Raw genomic sequence first — 15,690 nt, 5'->3', positions numbered from 1 at the left:
GTTTTGTTCACAGAATACACGCCATTTGATTTGGTTTCATTTTTTTTCCTTAGTTGATTCTTTTATATAGAACACGCACATAGAAAAGTTTGCATAATATGCAAATAAAGTATTATATGAAGCACATGTAAGTCAAATGGATACAAAATGCTCAAGACACAATAATAAACAAAATATAATATAGGCAAATAAAAGACTAATCTTATAATAGCTAATGGACCCAAGAAAATGGACAATGGATTAATAGGCATTGTTTGCCTTTGGCTTAGATGCGCCCTTATCATTTTTGCACTATGTTTGATGTGGTTATTTAATTGGTATGATTAGTTGATTGATGTTGTTAAAAATCAATACTGCCTCTCTCTAGAAACTTCTAGAACTTTTCACACAATCTCTCTCTCTTTCTAGAAATTTCTCTCTAATTCTGGACATTTCTCTCTCGCTCTCTTTCTGGAATTCTCTCCAAGATAGTTCTCAAGAAGCTTCCCTGCACTAGTGAATTTCAGCCACAAATTTATAAGGTGTCTAGAAGGTTGGAGAAATGCATTAATTTAATGCCAATAAAAAGGAAGAAGCTAGAAGCTTCAAGTTGGTTTCCTAACCAACATACATCTAGTATAAATAGATGCAATGAGGTGAGTGAGAGGTGTGTGAAGTGAAGTGAGTGTCATAAAGCGTGAAGTGAGAGATGTGTGAAGTTGTATGAGGTGGTGAAGTGTGTGCCATAGGTAGCAAGTGTGTATAGTGAAATAGAGTCAAGAGCTAGTGTGTATAGGTGTCTAGAAGTGAGGTGTGTGCAAGTGTATTTGGTGAGTAAGTGCCGTGTTTGCAGTGCACTAGTGTTAGTGTATGGGAGTCAAGCACCAGTGCTTGTAAAGTGTTGTAATTCAAAGAGTCAAGTTTTAAATAAAAGCTCCTTGCTCAGTCTTTTGTTTAACAATTTGGTATTAGAGCTTCCACTAATTCAACAGATGTTTTCTTATTTGAAAATTTAAATTTAGCAACATGTTTCTAGTGTAAACTATGGTAAAGAGTACATTTATAATTTATTTCTTATTAGATTAGAACTAACCATGTAGTAGTTTTAATGCAGTCAACTATTGACACCTTATAGTGATTTGATTTTGAGACTCTTGTGGTAATCACAAACTTATTACCACCATTGACAAATTGAATTAAATTGGAACATTAATTTTCGATGCTATTAGTTCTTTGTTGATCATTGTATGATATGTTTGAGTTTTCCTTCTTTTTTTTCTTTTTTTCCTTGCATTAGATTTTGCAGTACCTTTTTTTAATAATGTTTTTTGTCAACAGGAAATAGACTAGAGTTCTTGCTTATGCAAGGGTTGCTATTTTCAGAATGGCTATTATATGCATGTGAGACAAAGGCTAAGGTTCTCTGATCGGTATTGTGTAATTATATAGATCTAGGATAATTTTGTGACCCTTTTAGAGTAATATTTTAGGGACTTGAGGACTTGGAAAGAAAAGGAAAGGGCTACCCTTCCTTTGGTAATTTTTTTTTATATTCTTGTTCCTTGAACTATTGAAGTTTACTCAATAAAAAAAGAAAAGAAAAGAAAAGAAGAAAATGACTTGAACTTTCTGGTTTATATAGAATCATTTTTTATATTAATATCCAAGATGAAGCTTAAAATTGGGATTATGTTGAGTTGTCTATTTGTTTTTTATTTTTTCATGAGAACAGGTTTTTAAACCATTAGGTTATACAAGCCTTCATTGAAATGAACTGGATATATACTCTCTTTATATAGACGTTTGTTAATATTTTTGCATGGTTTGAGCACTATGTATTGCATGTCAAGGCACTAGTACATACATTTCTAAGTCCAAAATCTGTCTGTACTTCTGTATACATCCACTGTTTTATAGTGAGATGTATCACAATTGAATGTATGAACTCCATTTCCCTCTGCAGTATATACAGTGGCAAACTGGACATACTAGGCCCCATCATCTCCTACACTTCTTATAGTTTCTCTTCCATCTCTCATACTTACAGATCAACCATACATGCATAGTGGTCTATTTCATGAAACACTTTAAACTCTTCTCTCATGGAATGGAAAATTCTCTTGCCCTGCTTTTACTAATTCAGAGTGACAACATGCTGGTTTGGTACTCATTCAGTACTTTTTAATTTTGTATTATTGACCCTTAAGGTTTAAGAATTGTTCAAGTTGAACATTATGCCAAAATTCCGTTAATCTTTAAATTGAAAATCAAGTATTGAAGATCTTGACCTTGCCAATGAGCTGAGGGACAGATCTTGACCGTGCTGCTGCTAGCATGTATGGTGTGTCCAACACCAAATGACATCTACGTCGATTTGCCGGCCTCCTTTATGCTCCCCATTCTTATGGTGGTTTGTTATAGGGAAAAAGGGAAAAATATCCCATGGGGTTTTGGTCAGCTGCAAATTGACATATATGGTATAATTTTGCGTTTATTGACTCATGAAGTTTAAAAATTTTCCAAATGGACCTATTCATCTCAATTTCGTTAACTATAATTTACAAAAAATTGTCATGTGTCGTGCACGTATTATTTTTTAAATACATCTTTTTTCAAAAAAAAAAAAAAAGTAAAATGGTCATGGCCTGGAATATCACGTGACAAATTTTGTTAGTTAAAGTTAATAAAATTTAAGACATAGGGGTCAATTTGAACAATTCTTAACGCTCAAAGGTTAATAATACAAAATTGATAGTATACTGACCCAAACCCCATGCGGTCTTTTTGCATTTTGGCATTAATTTTATATATATTTTCTATTAACATCCCAAAGCACTCTCACCTCCATCCATTCCTTTTTCTTTATATTTATCCAATGAATGTCAAAGCCATCTCATTAAGGATGATGTGTCTTTACCTCACTCCACCACTTGTCTTGCTTCCATCCCACAGATTTTTCTAACTTGAAAATGGAACATGACAAGAATGAGATACGAGCTATTCTAGGACCACAATTTTTACTACACCATCTTTCATAATATTTTCACGTGGCAAATTATAATTAGTTATTTGTCATTTTTACATGCATCTACCATTTTTTCTCTATTAATAATAGTATGCTACTTCAAAATTGTGGCACAAAAAGTTATGGTCTTAAATTTTCTCACCGAATACCAATGATATCCCACCATGTCCCATCCATTGCCATCACTACTTGCTTGTTTCATTTGTATTTGTTTTTCCTTCTTGGTCAAACGTTATCTTATTCTTCGCCACACATGAGTCACGGCAGAAGATTTCAAACAATCCAAAAGGCTCTTAGATCCAAAAGGTTCCTTCACAATGCATCCAAATTAAATCCTTTCATTCATCACAATGCCAATTCCAATCCTGCCCCACTCTTTATGAAAAAAAAAAGTGCCTAAAGTATCATGGAAGTAGGTGAAGATATCGTGATTGTGGGTGCTGGAATTGCTGGTCTCACAACATCCTTAGGACTTCACAAGTACCTAATCTTCTCTCTCTCTTTCTCTCATTTTGTGTGTTTGTAATGCATGTGTCTTTGCAGTTTGGACTTTGCACTATTAACATGATCATAGAAATGATGGGAATGTTTTGAAGGTTGGGAATCCGAAGCCTAGTATTGGAATCCTCAGATGAGTTGAGGACTGCAGGGTATGCCTTGACACTATGGACCAATGCATGGAAGGCCTTAGATGCTGTTGGCATTGGCGATTCCCTCCGTCTTCAACATGATCTCCTTGATGGGTAACTACAAATCATTCTCTCTACATCATAGTAGTTGAAAAGTGGCTCCTGTAAATATTTAATTATGCTAGTATATAGCCAGCCAATATATGTTCTATCCTGTTCAAGGACATATAAAAGAGCTTTTAACTTTAAAAGCCAGAAGCTCTTTCATTTGACCCAAACAAAAAAATTGTTTGTTAACCAGTTAAAAAACCTTTACAATTCACCATATTTTTATTTGAGGGATACAATTTACCATTAATGCTTTATAAATCTAAAATTTTAAAGCATGTAGTTTGCCAAACACTCAAAAAACATTAAAGAACTTTTTAGTTATGAGAGCTATACTATTACAATTTCACACAATTGAATTGATGTGTCACAAATTACAACACATTCATTGTCAAATTGGTTTGTAAATGTGGTAGTAGTTATATCATTTTTCAATAAAATAATTTTATATGTTTTTTGTGACATCAATTATATTTGTTCACCTTAATTTGTAAGCAATTTGATCAATGAATTACATAATTATATTTGATTTTATTTGACAAAATAACACATTTTATGCTGCATTGCAACACATGGCTAAATTCTTGCTTTGGCACTAGGTAGGTGGGGATTGAATCAATGTAGTGAATTTCATACCATATTAGCAACCCCCTAAATCAAAAAAGAATTTTTTTGAGCTGATTCAGTCTGTTTTGGCCATTTTGGCCAGTAAACATCTGGTTCAATTTCACCTCAAAATATTTCTATATAAACAAAAAATTTGACAACATTTTTCATACTAGTTGAGTGGGCAAACTTTTACTGGTTCTCATTTAGACACACAATTGACATCACTTTTTTACTTATTAGCAACAAGTTCCCTCATTAACAATTATCAAATTATTTGTTAGATTTATTTATTTATTTTTTTGTCTCTAATCTTTCACTTTTCACCTTATCTTCATCTTCTCTTCTGGGACCGTTGCTGCTACTTGTTCTTTTCTTTTGTCATTTTATTTCTTTCTTCGTTTTGTCCGTTCCAGCTTTCAAACTTCCAACGAGTGACATTTCAAACTACGTTTTGCTTCTTTTTGTTTTACCATTTTTTGTGTACATAAGATAAGTATCAAATGAGTAGGACACTACTACTTACTAGGTGTTAGCGCTTCTGTACAATTTCTCTGTTTTATTTACCTCTTCCTCACTTGGTGTTAAGAATTGACATGTATAATCTTAAAAGGTTGGCTTGGTGGTTCCTAAGGCTTTTTGATATTCATGAGATCTTGAGTTTGAAATCTCTTGCTAACACCTTGGGGCCACTCCTAATGGATTCTTTCCTGTAATAATTTGGTATGTGTGGGATGGGGAGATTGTACATACCCAAGAGAATTGTTAGATACTCGAAGAGGTCTAAATACCATTGATTATTCAAAAAAAAAAAAAAAAAAAGTATTGAAGTGTATAATATTTAGTTCTACATGTGTTTTTGAAAAACTCCATGGATACTTTTTTTTTTGAAGGACTTCCATGTATAATTTTTATTAATTGGATCAATATATACATTTGGTTAAATTGATTGGTAAGGTGTGAACATATAATTAGGCAAGAATATTGGATGTGGATGTGGGTATTGCTTTACATTTTTTTTAAAACTCTTAATAATTTATATTATAGACTTCTAATTAAATGCAAATGCTCATGAATATATATATATATATATATAGTGATAATCTCAAAATAAAACCAGTATTAATTGGTACCAATATATTTCATACTCCGGACCAAATCAAGTCTTAAGCACGGTATTGACTCCCTTGAATCAAACTCCTAGTAATTGTGAGCAATATTATTTAGCTATTAAAAATGCACAACTTCGAAAAACAGAGAAATATTTTGACATTTGATTTTATTTTATTAACAATTTGTTAATTCAATGATAATTCTAACTGCAGGGATTTGACTGTAGGAATGTGTCTACCTCTACTCTTTCGGGACTTGAAACTTCAAACACATCATTTAAGGTCAAAGGAAATAAGTAAGTTAGATCACCAATAATAGTAATAGTTTCTCCATAATTTATTTGTCTGTCATTTCTCATATTCCTACGCACAATATATATATTATTTACTGCTCAAACCAACATCATATAAGCATTAATCGGGTGCTAAAAAAAAACCTCATTTAACACCTTCAAAAAGTCACTTTATTTATTTTAGCATATTATTTTACAATTCACCCTACATATCTCTCTTCTTTTTTTTTTTTTTTTTTTTTAATTTTTTTAATTTTTATTTTTTTAAATTCAACCAATTACAATAATATAAATTAGCCAAGAGAGAGAAAAGAGAAATGATTAAAAAATAAGAGAGAAATTATTTTTGAAAAGTAGCACTTGCAAAATTTTTGTACATAGCACAAAAAATGCAATCCTCTTTTTGGTCTTTGGGGTGCTAAAATAGCATTTTTGGTGATTTAGCACACCCAATGTGAATGCTACATCTTTTCTTGTATCCATCTTTTGCAACTTGCAAAACCAAGAAGTTCCTAACTCGTTAAAAAGTATTGCGCAACTTTGTTCTTCTTGTTAGATCACAAGCCCAATGGGCCCTAAGCCCATTATACTTACATGTAGCATGTAATTATTCAATATTTTGGGACCATGATAAATGTGTACACCCTCTTCTCATATAACAGTGTATGTCACTAATTAGAGTTATGGCGAGAGCAAGGGAGAACACATTTAGTGTGCACCTAGAGCATTGAGTAATTACACACTTATACACCACTCATTATATGTATATGTATATTTAAAAACAGTCACTTGTATAGCTTTACACACAATTTGATAAATAGAGAATTCATTCTCAATTCAAACATGGTATAAGAGCCATAACTCTGAACTTCTTGTGTCTTAAGTACAATGGGCTTAAGGTCCATTGGGTTTGTCTTTTAACACTTCATAGAAACAATTTTACTATTTCTTTTGCACAAAATGAAATCATGGTATAGTTTTGATTAAAAAAAAAAAAAAAATTTAGATGTTTGAACTAACTTGAATAATTGTTGTGTGATGTGCAGTGGAGACCACGAAGTCCGTCGTGTCAAAAGGAATCTGTTGTTAGAAGCCATTGCAAAGGAGCTTCCTAGTGCCTATATTAGGTACTCTTCCAAGGTGGTTTCCATAGAGGAGGCAGGCTTCTATAAGCTTGTGCATCTTGCGGATGGAACCACTTACAAAACCAAGGTAAATTCATTTGCATTTTCTTAATGAGAAAGGAGCCACATCTTGCTCAATTTTTTTTTTGGGTACAAAAAACCCAATTATTTAGAAGGTTAAAAAAAATAGAATTTATATACTTTTTAATGGTTCCATTAGTTCTACCTAACATATAAGATGAAAGATGAGGTCAGAGGTTCATGACCTACTGGATGCATTTATAGTATACTAATAAAATAAATTACTTTTGAATTGAGTAAAAAGTAGATAACAACTACCCAAATGTTTTTCATTCCAATTGCTAAGGCCTTATTGGAGTAAAAAAGTGTTTTGATCAAAGGTGTTGATTGGGTGTGATGGGGGTAAACTCAGTCGTGGCAAGGTGGTTGGGCTTCAAGAAACCAGCTTCCACAGGGAGAATGTCCATAAGGGGCTCTGTGGATTTCAATTACAGTCATGGGTTTGAGCCCAAGTTCAGGCAATTCTTTGGGAATGGTCTTCGATTTGGTTTTGTTCCTTGCGATGATAACTCTGTTTATTGGTTTTTCACTTGGACTCCATCTAGCCAAGGTGAGCTCTTCACCCAAATTTACATAGTTGTTTGTTACTTTGTCTACTATAATAAAATAAAGTTCGGAGGCACATAGCACCAATGCAAAAATCAAACAATGCCGAAAGTTACTTGGAACATGGTTTTTTTTTGGAAGCTGCTTTCTGAAATTTCTTTGCAAGCAGTCTGTATAAGTTGTGTTAGAGTTTGTTTCTGTCCAAGTTTTTCATGATGCTACAACGCAATTTAAGAACACCACCAAAAAAAAAAAAAAAATACAATAACTTTTTCTATAATAATGATGTTAATGGCGAACTCATATAAAGATGTCACTCCAATAAAAGTAAGTTTTCATCTTTAATAAGTTGCGAACAATGTTACAAAAAAAAATTGTGCAAATTTTTTAGCTATTATCTTTTTTTTTTTAAATTTTTAAATAAAATAATAATTGTAATGCACATAAGTTTGGTTAGTATATAGAATTGTAACGCATATTGTTTACTAGAATGAACATGTGGCCTTATCAAAATAGTTGTTCATTTTCTTTTCTTTGTAGAGAAAGAGAGAGAGGATAGCCCATCTAAAATGAAGCATTTTGTGTTAAGCAAGCTTGGAAAAGTTCCAGATCAAATAAGGGCTGTCATAGAAAACACAGAACTGGATAATTTTATACCATACCCGATAAGGTACAGATATCCTTGGGAACTTCTTTGGAGAAACATAAGCAAAGGCAATGTTTGTGTAACTGGTGATGCACTCCACCCCATGACCCCAGATATCGGCCAAGGTGGTTGTGCTGCTCTAGAAGATAGTGTTGTTTTAGCAAGGTGTCTTGCTAAGGCATTATCTGATGAAACAAGTAAGGAATCAAAAGACAAAGATGAAAGAGAATTGGATGAATATAAGAGGATTGAAATGGGGTTGAAGAAGTATGCCAAAGAGAGGAAGTGGAGAAACATTGAACTCATTAGACAGCTTACATTGTTGGTTTTATCCAGCAAAGTAATGGCAAAATAATGACCTTCTTAAGGGATAAAATTTTGACTACATTCCTGTCTGGCTTACGCTGAAGAAGGCTGATTTTGATTGTGGGAAGCTTAGGATTTCTTGAATTCGATCATACATACAAATGCTCTATAGTACTGTTGCTGTTAAGATACACATGTAGCCAGATGTTTTTTCTTTAGAGAAATTAATAAGTTATATTTGTTTTTTTAAATCAAAATGATAAATAAACTCTTCTTTTGTAGTAAAATGTGTGAAGGCTGGTTGCCCATACGTTATAAGGCACTATAATGGAAGTATTAAATCAAATACGTGCATTTTAAATAAATTCATTTCATGGTTCTAATTAAATACTATAAATTTAAATTGTATTTAATGAATAGTATCATGTCATTTACATTTTTAAATGAAGTGACAATATGTATACTATTCAGTATAAGAAATATAGAACGAGAGGATCTTACTCCATATTAGAGGTTTTTGTGAAAGACTGAAATGACAATTTTCAATCACCAATAAGAAGATAGGTTTTCTATGGCATATACTTATTGTTTGCAATTCCCATAAATATGAACTGAGTAACAGAGTAGGCAACTTGGGGTATCAATTGTTCATTTCCAACATATTTCCAGTGGTTTTTCTTCTACTATTATTTTTCAAGTAGTGGAGATAACCTCACCAATTAACTTTATAGTTCAAATGGTGTTTATCGGTATTTCAAAAAATACGTCGGATTTGAATCCAACCTTCCCAGTTAAAATGAAAAAAAAAAAAAAAAAAAAAAGGCCATAAAGGAAGTTTTGATTTGTTTTTTGTTTATGTTTTCGTTTTAAGATTAAATTTTATAAGGATGTAGTGTAAAACTTATGTTTCAGCCCTCCAATTATAACATGCAATCATCTTATCATATATTTAAAGAATAAACATAACCACACCATCCAATCAATTTTAATACCCATATATAAAAATCCAACTAAATTAAGAGTTTATTAAGATGCTATTAGGAGTGGTATGATGTATTAAATTTTAAGTAAAATACTAAGAGAAATATTGTGTACTCTCGGAATACTATAAATGCGTATTTCCTCTCCACATGAATGATGAGTCCCACTAATTAAATTTATGATGGGACCACCATTCATATGGAATGGAGGACTATGCATTTATGGTACTCCGAATACCTAATAATTTTCCAAATACTAATGTAACAATCTTTATTGAATGAGTAAAACATGAGTTTTAGACTTCATCCTTATCAAATTTGGACTCTTTCTATTTTGTTTTGTTTGTCTTTTTATTAAGGGGACATAAGGGAACTAATTTATACACCACTTGTTACATGATTTGCGGGTAGATTAATAACAAGGACAAAATGGGTCTTATGCCATTTTCAGGCAAATTATATAGGGAAATGCCCCCTTCTCAAACTAAATAGAAAAATGCTCATTTTTAAAACTCAATTTTTGATAAATCAAGTTAGGCCCTATAGTGCGTTTTTAGGAGTCTATAGTGACGTTTTTTTTTACTCGACTTCAATGAAATTGAGTTATAGGCAATGAAATCAACCTATAGTGGCATTTTTTTTTTACCTATAACTTGATTTCTTTGAAGTCAAGTTAAAAAAAGTCACTATAGGTCCTTAAAACGTCACTATAGGCTCCTTAAAACGCCATTATAGGGCTTCAGAAATTTTTTTTTCTAACTCGATTTATCAAAAATCGAGTTCTAAAAGAGGGGCATTTTCCTATTTAGTTTGGGAAGGGAAACATTTCCCTATATAATTTGCCCGAAAAGGACAGAAGCCCATTTTGTCCTTAATAACAATAAATGATTTATTAACATCCTAATCATTGTTAGTTCTTGGGTCGAGACAAATTATCCCATAAAAGTTAAGATCAAGGTACACCACAGCTACATGATTTGCATTTGAGATAGATTAATTATAATGGAATAATAATGAATTTTTAACATCTGTCATTATTAATTAGTGGGGCCCAGAAAAATAGATCTTAGAGGATCAATCTTATTATACCAAAGAGTTCTTTGTGTTTCTTGACTTAAGCGACATCTATTGAGCTCTCCATGTCGTAGTTTGGGTTGAAAGTGAGGTGATGGGTTTGAATTGAGCGTCAACTGCTAGTCGACTATAGTAAAATAAATAAAAGATTTGTCCATTTTTATTATGGNAAATATCGTATTTTTGATTCTCAAAAAAAAAAAAAAATATATATATATATATATGTCATATTTTTCTTTTTTTAAACTATTCTTCTTATTATTAAATTCTCAACTTATTTTTACACCTTCTCATTCCTTTTACCTTTTCATCTCTCCTCTACTCTCTACCTTAATATCACTATTCATCTTGCCATTTATCTACATTTATTTTGCCTTTTTTTTATTCCCTCTCCCATTCTATGCATAATTCCTTTTATTTGTGTTTCAAGTTGTTATCTTTTTTTGTATTCTTCAGAATAATTTGGTGTTTATTGATATACATTTCTTTTTTACTATTTTTTATTTTCTTCTTATTTTATTCAAAATTTAAATTCAGCCATATCCTTCATATTATTAAATTATTTATATTTTCTATCATTTTTTTATTTTAAAAAATTAAACATAAAATATTTTACTTAAATTCAAATAAATAAAAATTGGTATCATAAAGTCTTCCCATGAAATGCTAAAATGCATCAATAGAAGAATGGAATACAAAACACATGCTATTTTAGAAACACTAAATTTATAATAATAATAATAATAATAATAATAATAATAATAATAACAACAACAATAGAATATCATACCAAACAAATCATAAACAAACTAATAGTTATGGATACACTAAATTAATGGTAGTAATTTGGAATGAAAAAAATAAAATAAAAATAAATGTTACAATGCATATTTAGTACATTAGAATTATCATCAAGAAATCAAACGTCAATTAGTAACCGTTACTTGGAAAACAAAGAGCTTGATAGAAGGAGTAAAAAATTAATTAAAGATGATCATACAAATGTCAATAAAATCAATTATTACATTCACTAAATTAAATCATATAATTAAATACAATCATACAAAATTTAAATTTAAAACTAATCTAACTCTAATATGGAAAACAATATTTCTTATCAAAACTAAAAAGAAGATATTCTTCAATAATAATAGAAATATATAAAAAATAAAGATGGAAATTTTCAAAATCCCATTTTTGACATTTCATTTAACATTATTTAGGCAACATTAAGACGAGATATAAGAATTTTAGTTTTTAACTTCCATAGAATCAAATGTTTCCCACATTATTTTAGCCTTATGGAAAATAGGGTTTACATGTAGCATGCAAAATATGTATAATTGACTTAGAGATGTACAAATTAGTCAACCAACTATGGTAGAATTAAGGTTTCAAAATTTAAATAAAACAATTCTACAATAATAAAAAATTATTTTGAGATGAACATGATTACGAAATGCATTTCTCTTCATTAAGTTAGTTCAAATTACAAAATAATGATAACAATGAGACCTTCCTTAAAAAAATAATCACGCGCAACGTGCGGGTTCGCGTCTAGTATACTTAATATTTGCAATTCTCATAAATATGAACTGCGTAACAGAGTAGGCAACTTGGGGTATCAATTGTTCATTTCCAACATATTTCCAGTGGTTTTTCTTCTACTATAATTTTTCAAGTAGTGGAGATAACCTCACCAATTAACTTTATAGTTCAAATGGTGTTTATCGGTACTTTAAAAAAATACGTTGGATTTGAATCCAACCTTCCCGGTTAAAATGAAAAAAAGAAAAAGAAAAAGAAATAAGGCCGTAAAGGGAGTTTTGATTTGTTTTTTGTTTATGTTTTCGTTTTGAGATTAAATTCTATAAGGATATAGTGTAAAACTTATGTTTTAGTCATCCAATCTCAACATGTCACATCATCTTATTATATATTTAAGAATAAACACAACCATACCACACTCAATCAATTCTAATACACATATATAAAAATCTAACCAAATTGAGAGTTTATTAAGATGCTATTAGGAGTGGTATGATGTATTAAATTTTAAGTAAAATACTAATGTGACAATCTTTTATTGAATGATGTAAAACATGAGTTTTATACTTCATTCTTATAAATTTGGACTCTTTCTATTTTTGTTTTGTTTTGTTTTGTTTGTCTTTTTTTTAAGGGGACATAAGGGAACTAATTTATACACCACTTGTTACATGATTTGCGGGTAGATTAATAACAATAAATATTTATTAACATCCTAATCATTGTTAGTTCTTGGGGTCGAGACAAATTATACCATAAAATTAAGATCAATGTACACCACTAGCTACATGATTTGCATTTGAGATAGATTAATTATAATGGAATAATAATGAATTATTAACATCCTGTCATTATTAATTAGTGGGGCCCAGAAAAATGGAACTTAGAGGAGTCAATCTTATTATACCAAAGAGTTCTTTGTGTTTCTTGACTTAAGCGACATCTATTGAGCTCTCCATGTCTGTAGTTTGGGTTGAAAGTGAGGTGATGGGTTTGAATTTTGAGCAAGTCTAATCTGTGGGCTAAGTCGAGACAATATACACTGTAAAATAAATAAAAAGATTTGTCCATTTCTATTATTCTATCAATAATGTTACAAACCCAACAAATTCCACAATATTTGAAATGAGTGATTATAACTAGTGTAATATTATTTTTGTACCTCAGACTTTAATTATGTCATGCATGACACATGCATGAAACTTTCATATTGCCTGTCATTTTCAACTTGTCCTTATTGTTAGCATCATTGTCATAGATATAATAAACTTAATGTTGCTCCCATTATTTATTTATAGATCCACTACTAGTGCCTTTAGATCCATTCTACTTCTTTGTGTTCTACTATTTTCCCATCTTGTGGAAAAAGAAATCCCTTTACCAAATTCCCCTTCCCCTAAGAAAAAGAGCCAAAATAACATGGAAAAAGTAGAAGACATTGTGATTGTGGGAGCTGGAATTGCTGGCCTTGCAACTTCTTTAGGACTTCAAAAGTACTCTTCCTCTCTCTCTTTTATATATATATATATATATATGCATGTACTATATATTTTTTTTTAATCTTTGGTTTGATTTTTAAAAATTGTTATTCAGCTTATGTACAGTTTTTAAGTCCTTTTTTTCCTAAGCAACACATTAGAGGGATTAAAATTCTTGTCTCCTAACAATGCAAATATTTTGAAGGTTGGGTATTCGAAGCTTGGTATTGGAATCCTCACATAGTCTAAGGATCACTGGATTTGCCTTTATAGCATGGACAAATGCTTGGAGGGCATTAGATGCTGTTGGCCTTGCTGACTCCCTCCGACAACAACATAAACAGTTCTATTCGTAAGTACTAAGTAGACTTCTTTCCTCGTTAGTGCCTTTTTTTTGTGTGGTAATTAATATTAATATATAAGTGAAGAATTCATTGAGAAGTAGCAAAAACAGGCTGAATTCAAATATTGTGAAATTTTTTTACTATAATGTACCAAACATTGTAATTTTGCATTCCTTTAATCGCATTACATGAATCTAACATTACGCTTGATGTAGCATTACACTGATGTAGCATCAAGCAAACCAAGTGCCCCTTAAATTTTCTCTTCGTATTCTTTCTCTAATTTGGAGAGAGAAAAAGATTTGTAGGCCCAAAAAGATAAACTCCCTTGACCCATTTTTCTACCCCTTAATTTCTCCCTTTCCAAATAAAAGAAAATAACACTCTCTCCTATTTTCCATCCCCTATATATTTTTCACCCATGTCTACCAAACACACTTAGGGTATATTTGGTAACTGTTTTTTCACTTTATTTTCTATTTTCAAAAACAATTTTTCTATTTTTGAAACTAAAAAACTTGTTTGGGAACCCAAAATTGACAGAAAACAAAAACTGTTCTCAAAACTCAATTTGTGAAGGAAACTAAAAACATGCAAAAAGTTTTTTTTTTTAGTTTCTAATTTTTTAAAGTCAATGAAAACACTCATTTAATTTAATGAATCTATCATTTAATGAGTTAGGATTAGAGTTCAAATCTTAGTAATAACATATTTTAGTATTTTCTAGTTTCTTCAAAAAACTATCTTTTTAATTTCAACTAACTAAACATGTTTTTGATTTCAAAAACACAAGAAAATTGTTTTTTTCTTTATATTCTCAAAAACATGTTTTTGAAAATAGAAAGTAAAAACTGTTACCAAACATAATCTTAAATTCCATTATTTTATTTATCGTGCATAGTTGCTATTTTCAAACTTAAATCAAATTCTCAGTTGGCTTCCAAATTCAAACAGGCAAGTTAACTTTCGTATGTGCTTTCATTAGCAACTTCTCCTTGTTGCAGCATCATTGTCATCAATCAATTTGATGTTTCTGCCATTATATATAGGTCCACTACTAATATCTTTTGATCCATTTTATCTTGGGGAAAAAAATATCTCATTACCAAATCTCCTTCTCCTAAGAAAATGAGCCAAAATATCATGGAAGAAGTGCAAGACATTGTGATTGTGGGAGCTGGAATTGTTGGCCTTACAACATCCTGAGGACTATATAAGTACTTGAAAGCTCGAAAATGTGTTGAAAACACAAGAGCTATTTAGACCCCCAATTAAAAGTTACGGCTCGATTGATTTTACACTAACTTAATACTAATGCAGAATAGTGTAAAAGCGAGTGGATAAACAAACAAGCTACTCTAATCCATAATCAAAGCAATATAGTAGTAAAAAGGAAAGTAAAAGAGTAGGGAAGAAAGATGCAAACACAAGATAACACACCGATGTGTTATTGAAGAGGAAATCGAAGAACTCGGCGAAAAACCTCTCCGTCGCCCTTCAAGCGGTAATCGATCCACTAGACAATCAGTTGGGATACGTGGGTTAGCAAGAGACCCTCCTAGCCTAATCTACCCGATGTACCTAAGCCCTCCAAACTCCTACTCCAACAAGGCTTCTAGAAACCGTGTCTTGTCTAGCTCTCCGGATCCCGCAACAAGCTCCATGTTGCATCTGCCATCCTTGGCTTCTTCCAATACTTCCCAGCAGCTCCAAAACACTCTCAACATTCTGAATAGGTGTGGGTTGTGTTTAGGTACAAATCTCCTCTTAAGGTATGACAATGGGAGAGGGATAGAGAAGAGACTACAATG

General features: G+C 31.3%; 1 protein-coding gene across 2 annotated transcripts in view; it reads left to right on the top strand.

Annotated features, from left to right (window-relative positions):
- The first annotated feature begins 3,228 nt into the window (after positions 1–3,228).
- LOC112040877 (monooxygenase 2) overlaps positions 3,229–15,690 on the top strand; it is a 42,097-nt gene continuing 29,635 nt past the window's right edge. Inside the window, exons 1-4 of one of the 2 annotated variants that reach the window (XM_065769255.1) lie at positions 3,229–3,484; positions 3,601–3,747; positions 5,687–5,755; positions 6,799–6,964. In XM_065769255.1, the coding sequence (XP_065625327.1) occupies positions 3,411–3,484; positions 3,601–3,747; positions 5,687–5,755; positions 6,799–6,964 (456 nt within the window). In that variant the 5' untranslated portion in view covers positions 3,229–3,410. The remainder of the gene's footprint in view (positions 3,485–3,600; positions 3,748–5,686; positions 5,756–6,798; positions 6,965–15,690) is intronic. The other variant, XM_065769253.1, reaches the window with a different exon arrangement.

This window comes from Quercus suber, unplaced genomic scaffold (genome assembly GCF_002906115.3).
Source record: "Quercus suber isolate HL8 unplaced genomic scaffold, Cork oak 2.0 scaffold_28, whole genome shotgun sequence".
NCBI classification, from domain to species: Eukaryota; Viridiplantae; Streptophyta; class Magnoliopsida; order Fagales; family Fagaceae; genus Quercus; species Quercus suber.
Note: the sequence above shows the minus strand (reverse complement) of the source record. Positions and strands in the feature narration are given on the sequence as shown.